This window comes from Bos grunniens, chromosome 7 (genome assembly GCF_055505025.1).
Source record: "Bos grunniens cultivar Pamir isolate PY7600 chromosome 7, Bosgru_T2T1.0, whole genome shotgun sequence".
NCBI lineage: Eukaryota > Metazoa > Chordata > Mammalia > Artiodactyla > Bovidae > Bos > Bos grunniens.
The window spans coordinates 64715951-64733447 of NC_141171.1; the positions used below are offsets into that span (position 1 = coordinate 64715951).

At 43.5% G+C, this 17497-nt stretch overlaps 1 protein-coding gene across 6 annotated transcripts in view; it reads left to right on the forward strand.

Annotated features, from left to right (window-relative positions):
• The first annotated feature begins 233 nt into the window (after window positions 1-233).
• Window positions 234-17497, forward strand: part of GRIA1 (glutamate ionotropic receptor AMPA type subunit 1) — a 354858-nt gene continuing 337594 nt past the window's right edge. For 4 of the 6 annotated variants that reach the window (XM_086412550.1, XM_086412554.1, XM_086412552.1 and 1 more), the window contains exons 1-2: window positions 1150-1558; window positions 4606-4743. In XM_086412550.1, the coding sequence (XP_086268676.1) occupies window positions 1477-1558; window positions 4606-4743 (220 nt within the window). In that variant the 5' untranslated portion in view covers window positions 1150-1476. Of the gene's footprint in view, window positions 392-1149; window positions 1559-4605; window positions 4744-17497 lie in introns of those variants that run through there. The other 2 variants (XM_086412553.1, XM_086412556.1) reach the window with 2 other exon arrangements.

A 17497-nucleotide genomic window follows, 5' to 3' on the forward strand; every position in this document is an offset into this window, starting at 1 on the left:
AGTTCATAGGTCAAAGTGTATGCTGGTGCTGAAGGTTCAGATTCCATCTTAACAAATCTATGTCTTTATGATTTAATCCCTGGAGGCTTGTTTGTTTGTTTTTTCATGGACACTTCCCAGGGCCGGTGTAAGAAGAGAGTGAGGTAACCCTGTGAAGTTGCTTCAGAAACTGTAAAGTGCTCTGTGACTGCTCAGACGACTGCTATGCAACCCACAGGATGGCCCTGAACACAGCTGTCTTCTTTAGGGACTGTTTCAGCAGAAGCCCCTGTCCAGCAGGGTCTAGGGAGTTCCAGTTTACTCTAGTAATGACCAACATCCAGAGATCATTGAAAGAAGCCTGGCTCCTCTCACTAGAATCCCTGCAAAATGACTCATGTAATTGCTCTGTGTAAGTATCCTTAGCCTTTATTGTACACCCACAAGATTAGGATGCTGTAGACTCCTGTGGAATGCAGAGGAAGGGGGAAGGGGGCTCATTTAAAATGCAGAGGATTGAAGAGACCACCAATTCCACTTGTAAAGGCAGCAGGGACCACCGAGTGTCCAAGTCAAGACATGTGATTGCCAATCATTCCAGACCCTCTTGTCTGCCTTTCTAGCATTCCTCCCAGCGTGGGGGGGGTGGGGGTGGGGAAGCCTCTTTCCTTTAAAGTTCCTAGCAGGGCTTTCTAGGGTCTTCCCCTCAGGAATTAGTTGTAGGAATAATTGGGCCAGTGGAGTGCAAGAGATATATCCAGCACAGCTCTCGCACTCCTAGAAAAGTGACCTAGATCAAGCAGCAAGCATCGGGTGGATGCAGGACTACTGTGGGGACCCCCTGCCACCTACTGACTTACAGCTGAACCCACATTCCCAGTTGCTTCTGCTGGCTGGGGGGCTGGGGTCGGGGTGCAGAGAGAGCTGAGGAAGGCGGGGGAGGGTGAAGGGGAATGGTAGGGCTGTCCCTTTCGGGAGCAAGCTCCAGGTATCACACCCCCTCACCCGCCCACCCACCCATCAGCACACCCAACCAGGAGGCTAAGGTGAGGATGGGGAGGCAGGGGGCCATGGGGAGAGGAGGTCAGCTGCGGATCCAGGGAGCTGGCTTGCTGGTGGGTATTAGCATAGAGCTGGCTGCCTGTGTGAGAGTGAGGGGGAGAGCGAGGGAGCAAGGGAGGGAGCGAGAGGCAGGCGGCGAGGAGAGGAGAGCAGAGCAGAGCAGAGGGGGAGCGGCGCTCAGCTCGCAGGAGGACAGGCTTCTCTTTTCCGTGCTCAGTTAATCTGGCTGTCAGTTGGTGTTAACGCTGCAGTTTAAGCGCTCGGATTCCAAGGGAAACAGACAAACCTCGCAGAAGGCAGGCAGGAAGCAAGCGAGGAAGGAAGGAACGGCAGGAGGAAAAGAATCGGCAGAAGAGAGAAAGGAAGAAAGGGAAGGGGGGAACACCAAATCTATGATTGGACCTGGGCTTCTTTTTCGCCAATGCAAAAAGGAATATGCAGCACATTTTTGCCTTCTTCTGCACCGGTTTCCTAGGCGCGGTAGTAGGTGCCAATTTCCCCAACAATATCCAGATCGGTGAGTGAAAGGGGCAGCCTGGGGTGGGACTTCATAGGTCTGGCTAGTTTTTTGAGGGGGAGGGGGTTTGTGTCCTCCCCCACCCCCACTATGGGCTGTTGTGCTGGCCATCTACCCCAAGCTGTCCAGCAGCGATGTGAAGGCTTGGGCGATGGTGTGGGGAGGGGGCTTCTCTGGATGGGATATGGGGCAGAGAAGGAAACTGTGCTCTGTCTCTCTCTCTCTCACACACACACACACAGACACATAAACACACGCAGGTCCTCACACACCACTCACACTCTAGGCATGAGCATGTGAAATGGAGGAACCACTGCTTTGGAGAAAAAAAAAAATCAGGCTCTAACAAGGAAAGAGGTGGTAGGTGTTTAAAGAGTTAACTCCATGGCTTGGTAGATGATGCCTGATTTCATTTATTTATATAAATATGTGTGGTGTGTGTATTTATGTGTATGATTATGTATTAAATATACACATTTATATTTGAGAGAGGCAGTGATTTCTCCTCTGGGGGAGGGGAAAGAGACCCTCTAAAAGAAGGAATGAAGGATGCTGGGTTCATTGCATTCACTAAAATAATCCTAAAAAGCCACCCCCTACCCCAGGTGAAGGGGGCTCTCTCTCCCACTCTGGACTCTCCTAGCTGCCTCTGTCTGCTGTCTGCCATGCTGGGTTGGGGGTTCCCGCTCCTCCAATTCTGGAACTTCCTAGCCTGTTTTTCTCCCCCTACTCCTTCAATCGCCCACTCCTCTTAGATTTTCTGTCCATGAGACGGTCTGCCTTTTATACACACACACACACACACACACACACACACACACAAACACACATCCACATGTCCCTCTCCCCTCCTCCTAGCTCTCCCCATCACTGAGCTCCAGCCTCGCAACTTGGAGGCAGGTTTCAACATGATGCCGCATGCTTTTTTTGTTCCCCATTTCCCTTTCCTGGTTGTCATGCTTCTCAAAGAGGACCCCCACCCTCCCTGAATTTATGGGACAGCGGATAGATACTGCTTCTCCCAGTAATAACGGGTGAAAGCCAAATAAACAGGAGCAGTAACACCAATAATGACGCGCGTCCACAAGGGCTTGGGAATTCAGTATGACCAGCATCTCAGGGCTGTTTGTGTCCCGGAATCCAGCAAACTGCTTTGCTTGGAGGCATCTTGCTGGGTCTGGGTTGTTTACTCTCTCCAGATAGAGGCAGGGCTCCAGTAGAGAAAGTTCCCATTCCTAGGAGTTTGTGTTCCTTGTAAGCATGTGTGTTTGTGGGGCAACGTGTTGAAGGTGGTCTTTTGTTGGGCACACATGTGCTACTGTACTCTTTTGGCCTCTCCAGTGGGCTGGCTCTGAGGGTAGCAGGAATAGCCGCGGAGCAACTTGCTTTGTTTCCTGACACCTGTTAAGCTATATCCTGAAGTGTGTCTGTGTATGTGTATTAGTGCCTTAGACGCAAAACAAAACTTCCTGCCTCCGGAGACACTTCTCTTGCAGCCCAGCCTATAGCCACCTACCTCCCCACCCCCACTCACTCTCCTTCATTCATTGCAGGGGAGGAGGGAGACTGGGAAGTGTTTGGGGTGTGGTCATCTTGGGGTGGGGGTGGAGCATCAGAATTAAGAAGGAGTTTTTTGTTTTTACTCTTTAAAATGGAGACATATGACCATGGGTAAATCATTTGCTCTTACGAGTGGCATTCTTTATGCTGGTACTTATGTCTTACCCATACTTTGCTGATTGGAAATACTTGTCTTCAGATATGTGGACTTGCTTTCTCCAAGTGCATCTGTGTATATTGCCATGGATGTATAAATGCACGAGATGTTTTGTGTACATATCTATGGTATGTTTATTTATGTATCTCTGCAGATTTTTCATCGTATTTAGCCCCAATTTGATTTCAAATGATTGAACCATTGTTTTTATTTTCACATAAAAGGTTGAAATGTTAAGTTATGGAACACACACTGAAAATATCACTGTCATCAGACGTTACTTCATTCTACTTGCACTATCTGTAACAAAAGCCTTACAATTTATTCACTGATTGTTAAAAACAAACACACATCTACTGTATAGGAAGTTAGAAATGCATCATATTGGGATTGAGATTTCTGAGGAATCTCAGATTAACTTCTATGTAAACACTCACTATACTTCAGTCTCTGGAAACTGCTGATTTCAGTTCATAGAAACGCATTTTAATTTATTTACATGTTGACAGTAAATACGAAGGTAAGGTGTGTACTCAGGTTGCTTGGAACAGGAGCCCCACCAGGCACCTCTGGTTCTGCTTTTTTGCTAGAATAGAATGCTAGCATCTTCTGGACATTCCTAAGACCCCACATTTTCCAAGTCCAAGGTGTTACCATGCAAATACACACAATAGCAACCCCTTATGTAACAAGTCACTCCTGGGATCATGAGTGATGAGAGAACCGGCAAATAATCAAGATAATCAAGATGTGCAGATAATCAAGAGTTTTTTAGAGGAAATGAATAAACTGTAGAGGACTGGCAGACAGGTCTTGCCAGGTCAAAGACTACAAGGGTCAAAGCCAAAGAAAGGGTCATAGTGCTAGAGAAGCTCACAGGATCCCAGGGCTAGAGTTCACTCTGCAACACACATTAATACTACTTCCTGTATGGCTCTCTAATGAGAATTGGTTCTGATACAGGAAAAATTAGACACGGCTAGGGTTTACATGCATACGAGAGCACAGGCTGCCTAAGTGTTTTGCTTGAGAGAGAGGGAGAAGAGAAACTCCACAATTCTGTTTTCTCTGACCTGAACTGAGTTGAGGGGTGAACAATCAAATCTTTGGGCAGAATGACAGATAATTAGAGGCTTTATCAATAAAAGCTCACCTGTAGAAGTTGAAGCCCCAGGGTCCAGTTGAGTCCATGTGAATTCGGATCCCCAGAATCAGGCAACAACTAGTGACTCTGACCTGGGGAGAAGAAATGGGCCCATCTGGGGTGGGCTGTTGAGGAATCAAACTTATCTCTAGCCCAGATACCATGTTGCATTTTCTTTCTTTGCAGGGGGATTATTTCCAAACCAGCAGTCACAGGAACATGCTGCTTTTAGATTTGCTTTGTCACAACTCACAGAGCCCCCAAAGTTGCTCCCCCAGATTGATATTGTGAACATCAGCGACAGCTTTGAGATGACCTACAGATGTAAGTAAATGCTTCTTTTTCTGAGAATTCTTTCTGCGATCGACCATTAAAGGGAGGGCCTGTACATAGCAGGTGGTGCCGCAAAAACGATGAGTTGTCATCCCTTGTCTTAAGAGAAAGCACTCCAAGAAAACTGTCCAGGGCCTTTTGAGTGATTCTGTTCATTGATATTTGAGATCCTGCAGTGCTTCATGGGATGGGTTTGCGTTCTTGCTGTCAGCTAACTTTGAATGCCAGCCTGATGGGTACTGGGGTTGACTGCATCTCCCCTAAACTCGCAGAGGTTTTCTGGTTCACTTGAGAGTTTCATATATAGGAAACTTCTGAGAGGCGTAGAATGAAAAATTCTGACTTGGAGAATGTGGTTTACAATACTTATGTCCTTCCTGTGCACAGTTAAAAGAAAATGCTGTTAGATAAGAAAGGATACCTGAGGTGTCTGTTTAGTTTCCCATTTTTAGAAAGGACCAATAATTATTTAAAAATTTGAAGCCTACATTATTTCCTAAGTGTTCTGAAGTGACTGATGGCTTACATAGTTTTGGGGATGGCATTTGAGCACAAAAAAGAACAGAGGTGACCTCAAGAAGGAGAAAGTGACAGTGAAGTCGTTCAGTCCTGTCTGACTCTTGGTGACTCCGTGGACTGTAGCCCACCAGGCTCCTCCGTCCGTGGGATCTCCAGGCAAGAATACTGGAGTGGGTTGCCATTTCCTTCTCCAGGGCATCTTCCCCACCCTGGCATTGAACCCAGATCTCCTGCATTGCAAGCAGATGCTTTACCCTCTAAGCCACCAGGGAAGCCCAAGAAGGAGAAAGGAGAGATGAATTTCAGCCATCTGAACTGAATGCATTATAAAATGCGGGCAACAAACACCGTTCTGAGTTTTTCTTGACTACTGGGTGAAAAGGAAACCTGTATGGTGGCATGACTGCCATTTTAAGACAGGTGAAAGCACAAAATTTAATCAGTAGCAACATTTTCCCTCTAGGGATTAAGCTCACATGGGAATTGATGGCATAGAAGTATAAACTGAATGGGCAAGAACAACTCGAAACTGGATTAAATTGGCACTGTAGGCTCTGGGTGCCACTGTGGCCTCAGTAGCTTGTGCTGAGCTGTGGATGGCAGAAGGCAGGTACCATATTCCCTCCGTCTCTTTGCCACGGTTCCCCTCTTGACAAGCTCTCAGCGATTTGAACTGAACATGCCTTGAAGGCTCAAACAGAGAATTCAGCATTCTCCCTATTCCTAAGAACACTCAAAAGATAATGTATATGCAAATTCCAAGAATTTAAATTATTAATCCAACAACTGGAATTATTATTATAATTACTCTAATTACCCAGCCATAAAGAAGAATGAAAGAATGCCATTTGCAGCAATATGGAAGGACCTAGAGATTATCATATTAAGTGAAGTCAGAGAAAGACAATCATATGATATCTCCTGTATGTGGAATCTAAATAAATCATATAAATAAACTTATTTAGAAAACAGAAATAGATCTACAGACATAGAAAACAAACTTACGGTTACCAAAGGGGAAAGTGGGGGGAGGGTGATAAATTAGGAGTTTGGGATTAACAGATACACACGACCATATATAAAATGGATAAGCAACCAGGATCTACCGTATAGCCAGGGAACTATATTCAGCATCTCGTATTAACATATAATGGTAAAGAATTTGGAAAAGTATATATATATATAGCCTCCCTGGTGGCTCAGTGGTAAAGAAGCTGCCTGCTAATGCAGGAGACACAGGAGACGCTGGGAAAATCTCATGGACAGAGGAGCCTGGTGGGCTACAGTCCATGGGGTCGCAAAGAGTCAGACCTGACTAAATGATTGAGCACACGTACACATGAAGTATATATATATGTGTGTGTGTGTGTGTGTGTGTGTGTGTATATGAATCACTTTGCTGTACACCTGAAACATTGTAAAGCAACAATACTTCAATCAAAAAAATTATTATTTCAGATTCCATTTACTGAGGACTTACTGTGTGCCAACAATTATTTTATGGACAATTATAATAACATTCATTACATTTATTGAGCATCTACTATGGCCCAGTAATGCACTAATCACTTTTCATGTGTTGGTTTATTCAAGTTATTTTATTCAATCTTCACAGGATCCCTACAGTGCTCTATATTATTAATATGTTCCTTTTAGAGAAGCTGAAAGTAAGGCTGCAACAGGTTATACAACTTTTCCAGGGTCACCTGAAAAGTAAATGGTGGTCTTGTGAGCCCAAGGTCCTTGTTCCTGGGCACTGTGAAAGATACACAGATCCCATGGTAACTAGATCAATTTTACTGAGATTACCCAAGAAACAAAAGGGAGCATTCAGAGTCTTTACAAGCAGTGACCTGATAAAGCCCCTAAGGAGGAAACTTTAAAAAGCTTCAGATTGTAGCTACGGTTTTGCATAGGAGTGACCTGCTGAACAAATAAAACAGCAATTCTACATTTTGGTAATGTTGAAGTTAAAAATCTTGTCAACTGTGTTACTCATTATCCTTGAAAAAGAGCTGAAGTTTAATTGGTGAATTGTAGTTCTATGAAACCATCTCCCTGGAAAGTGAAAATAATATTGCGTAGGTATTTGATTATTAGACAACCTCTCATTTCTTTCACTATGGATTAAAGGAGAATTTTTAAGGGGAAGATTTAGGTGTGGTCATCAAGGTATCTAAGAACCACCAGAGATTATGCATAACCTTTTGCATGTATGTGCCTATGCTTATTTATTCCCTGGACAGAGGCTCCGTAGCTTTTGTCATTCTCTCAAAGGGGTCCATTGCTCTAGAAAGACTACAGGCTTAGGGAATTTGCAAGAATCAATGGCTGGCATGTGCATTCACTCACACTGCTGAGACCTGTCTCCAGCAGAGCTTGGTGGAAAGAGATGTTAACTGTTATTCTGTTGTCAAGATGTTGACCGACAGGACAAGACAATACAAGATAAAAATTGGAGGAATGTTCTAAGGCAAAAAGTGATGCTTCTATACTGTTATCTTAACTACCTAAGACTTGATCTCTAATAGGGTTGCTGTCCATTTACTGAGAGGATTGAAATGTGATCAGGGTGTTATCCACTGTGGTTAGTGAACTTGAATCGAGTAGATCTGGGTTCTTCATCTTGATTCCTGCCATATACCAGAGCATAGGTTTCTATGAATTTAATCATTCTTTAAATGTTATGAACTGATACGGTTATTGGAAAAACAGATGATAAAAGGTTTTTGTTCTCGGTGGTTTGCAGTTCAGTGGGGACACTGCTCAGGGGATTGCCTGAGAAACAGTAATGCTATTTTGTTCTTAAACCGTTAGTTTCTTCTCTTTAGTTCCGGGAACTGAGAGAGTACTAGGCAACTGGGGTGGTCATGGTGACATTGTAATTCCCAGCCTGCCTGGAAGATTCTCTGTTAATTATCACATGAGATTAGGAAACCCTCTGGGGCTGTGCTCACTGTGGTTCACTAGTCTGGGGAAACTGACTTCTATCCCAATTTGGATTGAGTGAAAAATATTGAAAGGAGTAGAGAGGTTTTAGGTACAATGCCTTAACTAATAATTTATTGAAAACAGAAAAAAACATGATATTCGGATTTAATTTCATGTGCTTTTTGATAGCTGGACTAGTAGTTAACCTTAAATTAACTATCCCAGTCTTACCTCCAGAAAATAACCAAATCTTTATTTTTCACCATTTTTCTGGTCATTTGATTGTTTTCCTATACATTTTGCTATTCATGATCCCTCCACCAGAGGGTGGAGAAGGGAAAGGAGAAGAAGTGTAACAGGAACTATTGCTGCTAGATGTATTAGCAACAGGAGACTGCTTAAAAAGGCAGAATGGTGCTTAGAGAAAGGGATGCAGGAGAACTATTGCTAATATCTCCGGCCAAGAAGAGAGTTCTACATCTTTGTGGCATCCCATCTTTCCTGCTCTCCTTTTCTGCCATCATTAAGGGGTAAAGTCACTGAATTGGCAACCCAAATGCTTTAGGATCTCCTCTGAGTCTGAGTGAACTCCGGGAGTTGGTGATGGACAGGGAGGCCTGGCGTGCTGCGATTCATGGGGTTGCAAAGAGTCGGACACGACTGAGCAACTGATCTGATCTGATCTGGTCTGAGTACTCTGTTGGGCCGCCCAGGTGGTACCTGGTGGGCCACAATCCACAGGGTCACAAAGAGTTGAACACAACTGAAGCAACTTAGCATGCACGCACGCACCGAGTACTCTTCCCATCTCACAAGGGCAGGAGTTGAGGAGTCTGTCCATAGAGATGGTAGTTATGGACCAGCTATTCAGCCTATATTGTGTGTCTTTATATCTGAAATACTAGCTGGGGTGTCCATTAGATTTTGGAGGAGCATTGTTGTAATGATTTTTAATATTTATGTATTTATTTGGCTGCACCAGGTCTTAGTCACAGCATGCAGGATCTTTAGTTGGGGTATTCAACTCCTCAGTGCTGAATGTGGGATCCAGTTCCCTGACCAGGGATCGAACCCAGGCCCCCTGCACTGGGAGCACAAAGTCTTAGCCACTGGACCACCAAGGGAGTTCTGAGCACTGTTGCAATTTAATTCTTACTTTTCATTTATCCATCCATTTATTTGTTCAGCAAATACACTGAATTTCCAGTGTATGCTCAGCTCTGTGTCAGGTGCTAGGAACACCATGACCAACAAAGAAGACACAGTCTCTTTCCCTGTCGGGAGGAGGCAGTTACAGATTAGCTGAGAGATCCTGTGCACAAAAAATTCACCCAGGGAGCTTGTTTTAAGCAAGACTCAGGGGCAGAATCTAGACTTTCTGAATCAGAATATTCAAGAGATAGCCCTGGGGAGATATGGTAGCAGTCAGTATGGCAATCACACTTGGAGAAATTCTTTTAAAAGTCTTGCATGCCATTAGCAAGCATTTTTTGAGCCCTTAACCAAGCCCAGGCATAGTGTTAAGTACTAGAAATGCAGACAAAATTAAGACATGTTCCTTGCCTGGCAGGACTTTATTCCCAGTGAAACCAACTGTGCCGTAAAGAGAAAATTAAAATGTAATGCAAATGTTATAGCTCAGGTGGTAGAAATCCACCTGCAATGCAGGAGACCCCGGTTTGATTCCTGGGTCAGGAAGAACCCCTGGAGAAGGGATAGGCCATCCACTCCAGTATTCATGGGCTTCGTTGTGGTTCAGCTGTAAAGAATCTTCCTACAATGCAGGAGACCTGGGTTCGATCCCTGGGTTGGGAAGAACCCCTGAAGAAGGGAAAGGATAACCACTTGAGTATTCTGGCCTAGAGAATTCCATGGGCTGTATAGTCCATGGGGGTCACAAAGAGTTGGACATGACTGAGCAACTTTCACTCACTCACTCACTCAAATGTTACAGCATCCACTTACATGGAGGATCAGGAGATGCTTTGAGAAGTGGGGTTAGTCTCTCAGAGGCTGGTGGTTCATCTGAGTTTCAATGATAAGCAGAAACATTCCAGGAGGTCAAGGGTGGGGAGCAGAAAGAGGTGAGACAAGTGTGTCTCAGGCAAGAGGAACAGCATATGCCAAGGAGAACTCTTGACCTAGTTCTTCACCTGCTCTGACCTCCTGTGGTACTCCATGCTGGCCTCTCATTGGCCAGTTATCAAACTCTGCAGAAGGAGTCATCCAATGGCCATCCATAAGCCCCCGTCAGCAAAGTGTTTAAGAAGCATGGAACTGCACATCAAAAAGTGGGCATCTTAGCTCTCTTTGAAATTTTAAACCATTTGGCCACACTGGACCCTGGGTCTATGTAACCCCACTTGACTAGGATGGGAGTATCCCACCTGGATGGCTTCTTTCTTAAACAACCTACTACTCTCCTTGTCTTCACCTGCTTTGCTCCTGGAAGCACTGAGTTTTTAAGTCCCAGTTGATTTGTCCTGCAATGTTCCCGGTGTTGTGTGTTTATAGGTCAACTCTACCACCAGAATGTGAATTGTTATTCAGAAAGACCATGTATAGGTATTGCTTGGTGTGGCTGAGAACACCTGGCACAGGACTAACACATGAACAAATGTTTCCAAAAATCAAAGAATCACACAGCATAGATGCTGGAAGACTACATGACAATCAGGTTGAGGTCAGTGTGCCTATTTGCAGGGCAGTTCCCTCTGATGTGGACCTACTTAGGAAGCCCGAGGGCATTCTAACAAGACGTTAGGCACTGGCAGCAGACACATGCCTTCTTAGTTCTTGCCGAAGCATCCCTCATCATTTTCAGAGCTGCAAACTAACAGTCCAGGGACTTGTTTTGCTTGACTTGCACAATTCTTTTCCAACTTTGGCATAAAAATCCACATTTCTGGCTTCTCTGAAAAAAACCTGGGGCATCAGACAACTCTGGACCCACATTCCTGCTCAGCACTATGGTCTTTAGCTGAGAAATGCTGCCTGATTTAAGTATAAGAAATAATCTCTCAAGTTTACCAAAGTCCTGCCTGCTCCTTATTAGACATGTGACCAGTATAACAAAATCATGTTACTTGCCTGGGACTGTAAGCAGGCCAATGTGCTTACACCTGATTCATATCCTTCAGCATCTGCCATTGTATTATTTTATTTTAATAATAGCTATTCCTCACTCTGCAATAAACAGTAGAGGACACAAAAGATATGTAACTCTTGCTGTCAAAAGATTGGTCTAGGGAATTCCTTGGTAGTCCGGTGGTCAAGACTCCATGCTTCCACTGTAGGAGGCTCTGGTTCAATCTCCAGTCACAGAACTAAGATCTCGTAAGCTGTAAGATATAGCCCAAAAGCAAAAAACTGGCTTTCATGTAGTAATTTATAAAATGGAGGACCGGTGGGACAGTAAACAAAGGTTATTTTGAAGACCCATCATGTAACAGAGACTTCATACATGTCATCTTTCCATTTTATAGATAATGCTACTGACAGTGAAAATGATTGTGCCTTCTCCGTATTACACAGTGAATAAGAGTCTAAGCTAATATGTGAAGCCAGCTTTGCAGACTCCAAAACTCAGTGACCTTTCACCCTTGTAAGATAGAGGACATAAAAAACTGAAACGGCAGGAAAAAGGCCCAACACAAGAAGTACCAAAAAGAAGTGAAACTTACGATTCAGGATTAAGTGCTAAGACTTCCAAGGCAGAGGCGGGTGGCTGTGGATAAGGAATGAGTATCGGGGGAGGTGGAACAGGGGTAGCCATTTAAGGGAGGAGCAGATTTTTGGAGTGTCACGAGAGGAACATTTTTGAGTAAGTAAAGTCACAATATTTCTCCTCCCCTCATCTCTACCACTACCATATACAACTGTTTTGCAATCAAGGTAGAGAGTTGTTGTTTTGTTTGTTTGGCGAGGTGGAGAGCTTGGACTTTATCTCTTGTGTATACACTCAGTTACATGGCGGATGTCTGCATTGCTCAGTTTCTCCGTCTTTACCTAAGCCCTCACTTTGAGATACATGGGCCCCAACACTATCTGTGGGTGACTCTTGATAACATTGATGATTGTAATTTTTTTGTTCAGAAATGTGTTTATGAACATCACTTCCTCTGATTAGTTTGAAGACTTCTGTTGAGAAGGGTGACATTACTGTTCTCTTGGATGCTCAAGAGAAAGTAGTTACATAGGACATTTGGAAAACGAAGGTTTGTTTATTTGTCTATGCATTCCTTCAAAGCTCTTTTATTATTGGCCCCCCATGGAGTATATGTACCACTATGGCCCCCTTTCATACCCTTGTATACTGCATTTATTGATTACAGAATTTTTTTCCACTGAATCTAGACATAGCCTTAAATTCCCTCTCGCTGGAGCATTCCAAGCAGCTACTACAAATTGCTCAGAGTTGTAGTTGATACACAAGATAAAATCCATTTGCCATTACAAGGTACTACACTGGGAACTGGGAAAATAAAATGCATTAGGCATTGATTCTCCCCTTAAGGAGCTCAGAGAAAATAGGCATGCATAAAAAAACTGATATAATGGATAGGTTCTCGGCACTCCCTCTCTCTCTCTCTCTCTCTCTCTCTCACACACACACACACACACATGATCAGAGAAGGAAAGGAAAACATCCAGTTGAAGGAATCAGACCAGGTTTCATAAAACAAGTACATTTGAATTGAATTTAGAAGGGCAGGTAGAAGGTAGACGGGAAAATAGGAAGATACACACACAAACATATACACACACACCAAGTTCAACCACTGAAAAGTATATTGGATTGAAACTTACAGACATGGGCTCAAATGCCAGACTATTTCCTTGGATCATTCATGTGTAAATGATGCAGAGGACCACTCCCAAGCTTCTGTGACCTCTAAAAGTCCTTCTAGGGCTGTATTTCTATGATAAGAGTTAACAGAAGACTCCAGCAATAAACTAAACTAAGATGCTTTTGTACCAGCCTTTAGCTGGATGGAGGCTCACTAAACAAATTGAGACTCTGAGAAAAGCTCCAAGTTGCACAGTCAGGCTACATATGTACGTATAAAACAGGTATATTAAGCCAAATGTGGGCCTCAGGTGCATTCATTCAATATTCAACATATATGCTACATTTAAAATGGATAATCAACAAGGACCTACTGTATAGCACTGCCAACTCTGCTCAATATTATATAACAACTTAAATGGGAAAAGAATTTGAAGAGAATTGATATATGTATGTGTATAACTGAAGAACTTTGCTGTATACCTAAAACTATCACAACATCGTTAATCAACTATGAACAAATGAACGTGAAGTCACTCAGTCATGTCCGACTCTTTGCGACCCCACGGACTGTAGCCTACCAGGCTCCTCAGTCCATGGAATTTTCCAGGCAAGAGTACTAGAGTGGGTTGCCATTTCCTTCTCCAAGGGATCTTCTCAACCCAGGGATCGAACCCAGTTCTCCCGCATGGCAGGCAGATGCTTTACCGTCTGAGCCACCAGGGAAGCAACAAGGAATCAACTATACTCCAATATAAAATAAAAAGTTTAAATTCAACAGGTATTTATGGAGTGCTACTACTGTGAACAAGAAAAGAAGGCAACCCCGTGCTCATGGAGCTTTCTGGCTAGTAAGGAACATAGCTATTCTTAAACTAATCATATAAATAAATATGTGAAAGAAAGGCCATGATTCAATAGAAACATATTACAAAGGAACCAGCATTGGGTAGAGAGATGAATAGGCGTCTGAGCTGAAAACTGAACGCTTTCAGCAATGTGGTGCTAAAAACAGGAGGAATATTCTAGAAGCATTCTGGGCAGAGGACTGGTGGGGGGAAAGGGATGTGGGAAGCGTGGGGCTGGAGAGGGTGACACAAGTCAGGCTTGGTGTGCCCTGTTATGGATTTTGATCTTTAGCCCAAGAGCTGGGGAAACCTACTGAAGGGTTCCAAGCAGAGGAATGCCGTGTTCAGATTTGTTTTCTCACTGGGAATCAGAGGCTCCAGAACACTTGACCACTTTCGTGCTCCCTGGAGATTTTTTGCTAATGCAACAACAACAATTGTTCCTTTACTCCTGTCTCCAACTTGGGGTGGAGTCTCACAGATGGGCAGAGGGATGGGGACAGACGGTGGGGGAAAGGCTGGGTACAGGGCTGACTCTGTGGTATGTCCATGGATGTATTCTTGGAGATGAAGCTGATTCAGCAGAGGGCTAGGAAATCTGGTGAGTATGTGTGCAGAGGCAGAGAATCATCCAGAACCCCACTTAATATTATCAACAGGGAAGGTTACATGACACTGAATCCTGCTCTCCACTCAAACCAGGTAATTCAATGGTCCTCAAATTGATACTGCTGTTTCCTCCACCTACAAATTCCTCCTCCCACATTCCCTTGTCGAAATTCTGTCCTTCTGGTGTGTCCTAGTTCTTATATCACGCATGATAAGTTGCTTCTGTCATGTCTGACTCTTTGAGACCCAATGGACTGTAGCCCTCTAGGCTCCTCTGTCCATGGGATTCTCCAGGTAAGAATACTGAAGTGGGCTGCCATGCCCTCCTCCAGGGGATCTTCCTGACCCAGGGATCAAACTGGAGGTGTCTCTTATGTCCCCTGCATTGGCAGCCAGGTTCTTTACCACTAGTAGTGCCGCTGGGACTCTCCTAATCCACCCCTGCACCCCTCTTCTCTGCCCTGTGGCCCTTTGTATCTTCCTCACAGCAGATGTCAAATTTAACCCTGAGTTTTAGTTACCTGGACCCTTATTTTATCTGCCCAACTGGACTAAGCAACTTGGGGGCAGTGACTTTGTTTTTTTAGGTTCCCATGACAGACTCTACCAGAGAATAGTGTGTGGTGGTGCTAGTGAAATGAATGAATGAATGAATGTATAGCTGTATATTGAAAAAAAAAGTGAAAGTGTTAGTCACTCAATTGTGTCTGACTCTTTGTAACCTCACTTACTGTAGCCCACCAGGCTCCTCTGTCCATGGAATCCTCTGTCTAGGCAAGAATACTGAAGTGGGTTGCCATTCTCCTCTTCACATTCTCATTTCTCCACAGAATCATCTCAACACATAGATCGAACCTGGGTCTCCTATATTGCAGGCAGATGCTTTATCATTTGAGCCACCAGGGAAACTGGATATTATGTAACATCAATGGCAGGGATGAAAATAAGGCTGAATTATTACTGTTTACAGGGTAGCACTTTGCTACAATGAGTTTTGAGAGTTTCAGTGGAGGACTGTATTGTAAATTCCTTTGGAAGGCTATTATAACTATATAGCTGAAAAGTGGGGATGAAAAGTCCAATCAAAATCTCACTGCAGTTCCTACTGGACTGTTGTCAGTCAGGGTCCTCAGTAAGATATATATATATATAAAAATAGCTCTAGGTCATGTCTGACTCTTGCAATCCCATGAACTGTATCCTGCCAGGCTCCTCTGTCCATGGGATTCTCCAAGCAAGAGTAATTGAGTGGGTTGCCATTTCCTTCTCCAAGGGAACTTCTCGAACCAGGAGTTGAACCCAGGTCTCTCCCGCATTGCAGGCAGATGCTTTACCAACTGTGTAAGTAAGGTATGAGGCTCCATTTTCTAAATAACGGATTTCTGGTTCAAGGATCTGCCATGGATGCCCTGCCTGGGCACGTCAGTTCTCTTTTTTGAACATCAGTTTCTTTCAAATGAAGGTAATAATTATAGCAGTGATGCATGGCTATTTTGAGAAGGAGTAAATGATGGTTGATTTCAAATCAACTTCCCACTCCATAAGATGCTGAGAGGTAGATACTTTTTTCCTCCCCTTTTCACAGATGAGGAAGCTGTGAACAATTTCCAATTTCCAATGAGTGAGCGGGACAATGGCCTGGGTTTCTGGTTCCGTCCCTAGACATGTGCGGCTGGGCTGGGAGTGCTTTCTTCATTTCACTGTATGCTGTGTCTACTCAGACCCTTTTAAATGCTGCAGCTTCCTTTCTGTGGCAGCAGCCCCCGTCCTCCCCTGGTGTCCATGCCTGCTGCTTATGCCACACAGTCCTGCATACCTTCACGGGACCACAGCTCTGTGCCAGCTGTGGTCAGGATGTGCAGAGCACAGAGGTTACCAGAAATCTCTTTCTATCTCCAGCCAGCCCCGTGACTTTTCTGTAAGATAGCTTGCTGTCCTGCAGGCACAGGGAAGCCCAAGGTCACCAGAGGTCTGGATCCCAGACGATGCAGGCAAAACCGGGGTTAATGAGGCAGCTGGAGGCTAATGACATTACATGGAATCTCTAGAAAGGAAACGAATTTTTTGAGAATAGCTCTTATTTTGTGTACAGAAGTAATGTGTGTATTATAGAAACCATGTGGACAGACACACCAAACACAATAAAATTTGTACAATTACAGTACTAAGGATAAACTTCCCATCTTTTTATGAATGTATCAATTTAAAAATTAAGAACTAGAGGGGTGGGAGAGAGACTCAAGAGGATATAGATGTATACATATAGTTGATTAACTTTTTGTACAGCAGACACTAACACAATATTGTAAACCAATTATATTCCAATAAAAAAACCTAAAAATTAAGAATATATTTATATTATGGCTTACTTTTTAGAAGACATTAAAATGAACGTGTAATGTTGAAAATAACATGTGTTCCACTGAGTTTAAAAAAAAAGCCATTTTATTAGCCAGTAATTTATTTCATCTATCTCCTTTTATTGATTATCTAGTTTATTCCCAAATTTTTTTTTCTAAAAATAATGTTATAATGATCATCCCAATAAAAGTTTAGCCATTTGTATATATCATTCTGATTTTAAGAGCATTAGAGAATCAGTGGGACAATTTCCAATAAGATTTAATACAATGGCATAAACAGGAATTGAAATAACTTGTTTGATGCCAACTTTGACATTGCTTTGTATGACCTTGAGAAGTTTTTGTGCCCAGTTTAGTTTCTAGATGTATAATAAGGAGTTGATAATAATATATTCTCAGGGCTATTGGGAAAATGACATTACTTACATGAAGCAGCTTGTGCTAGGCAAACACAGTGTAATATAATTAACGAGGTGTTTAATCTATTAACATAGTGTATTTGGCTTAAGAAATTATGCAACCCCATTTGGGCAGTGAGTAGTCACGACTCTTTTGGTGGCAAGGGATAGAGAACTGGAGTTTTGATTTCAGCTAGATTCAGGAGCTTGAATGATAGCATCAGGACAGAGAGAAACCCTCTAGATTTGGGGTTTCGCTTTTCTCTAATTGACTTTACACTCAGGTGA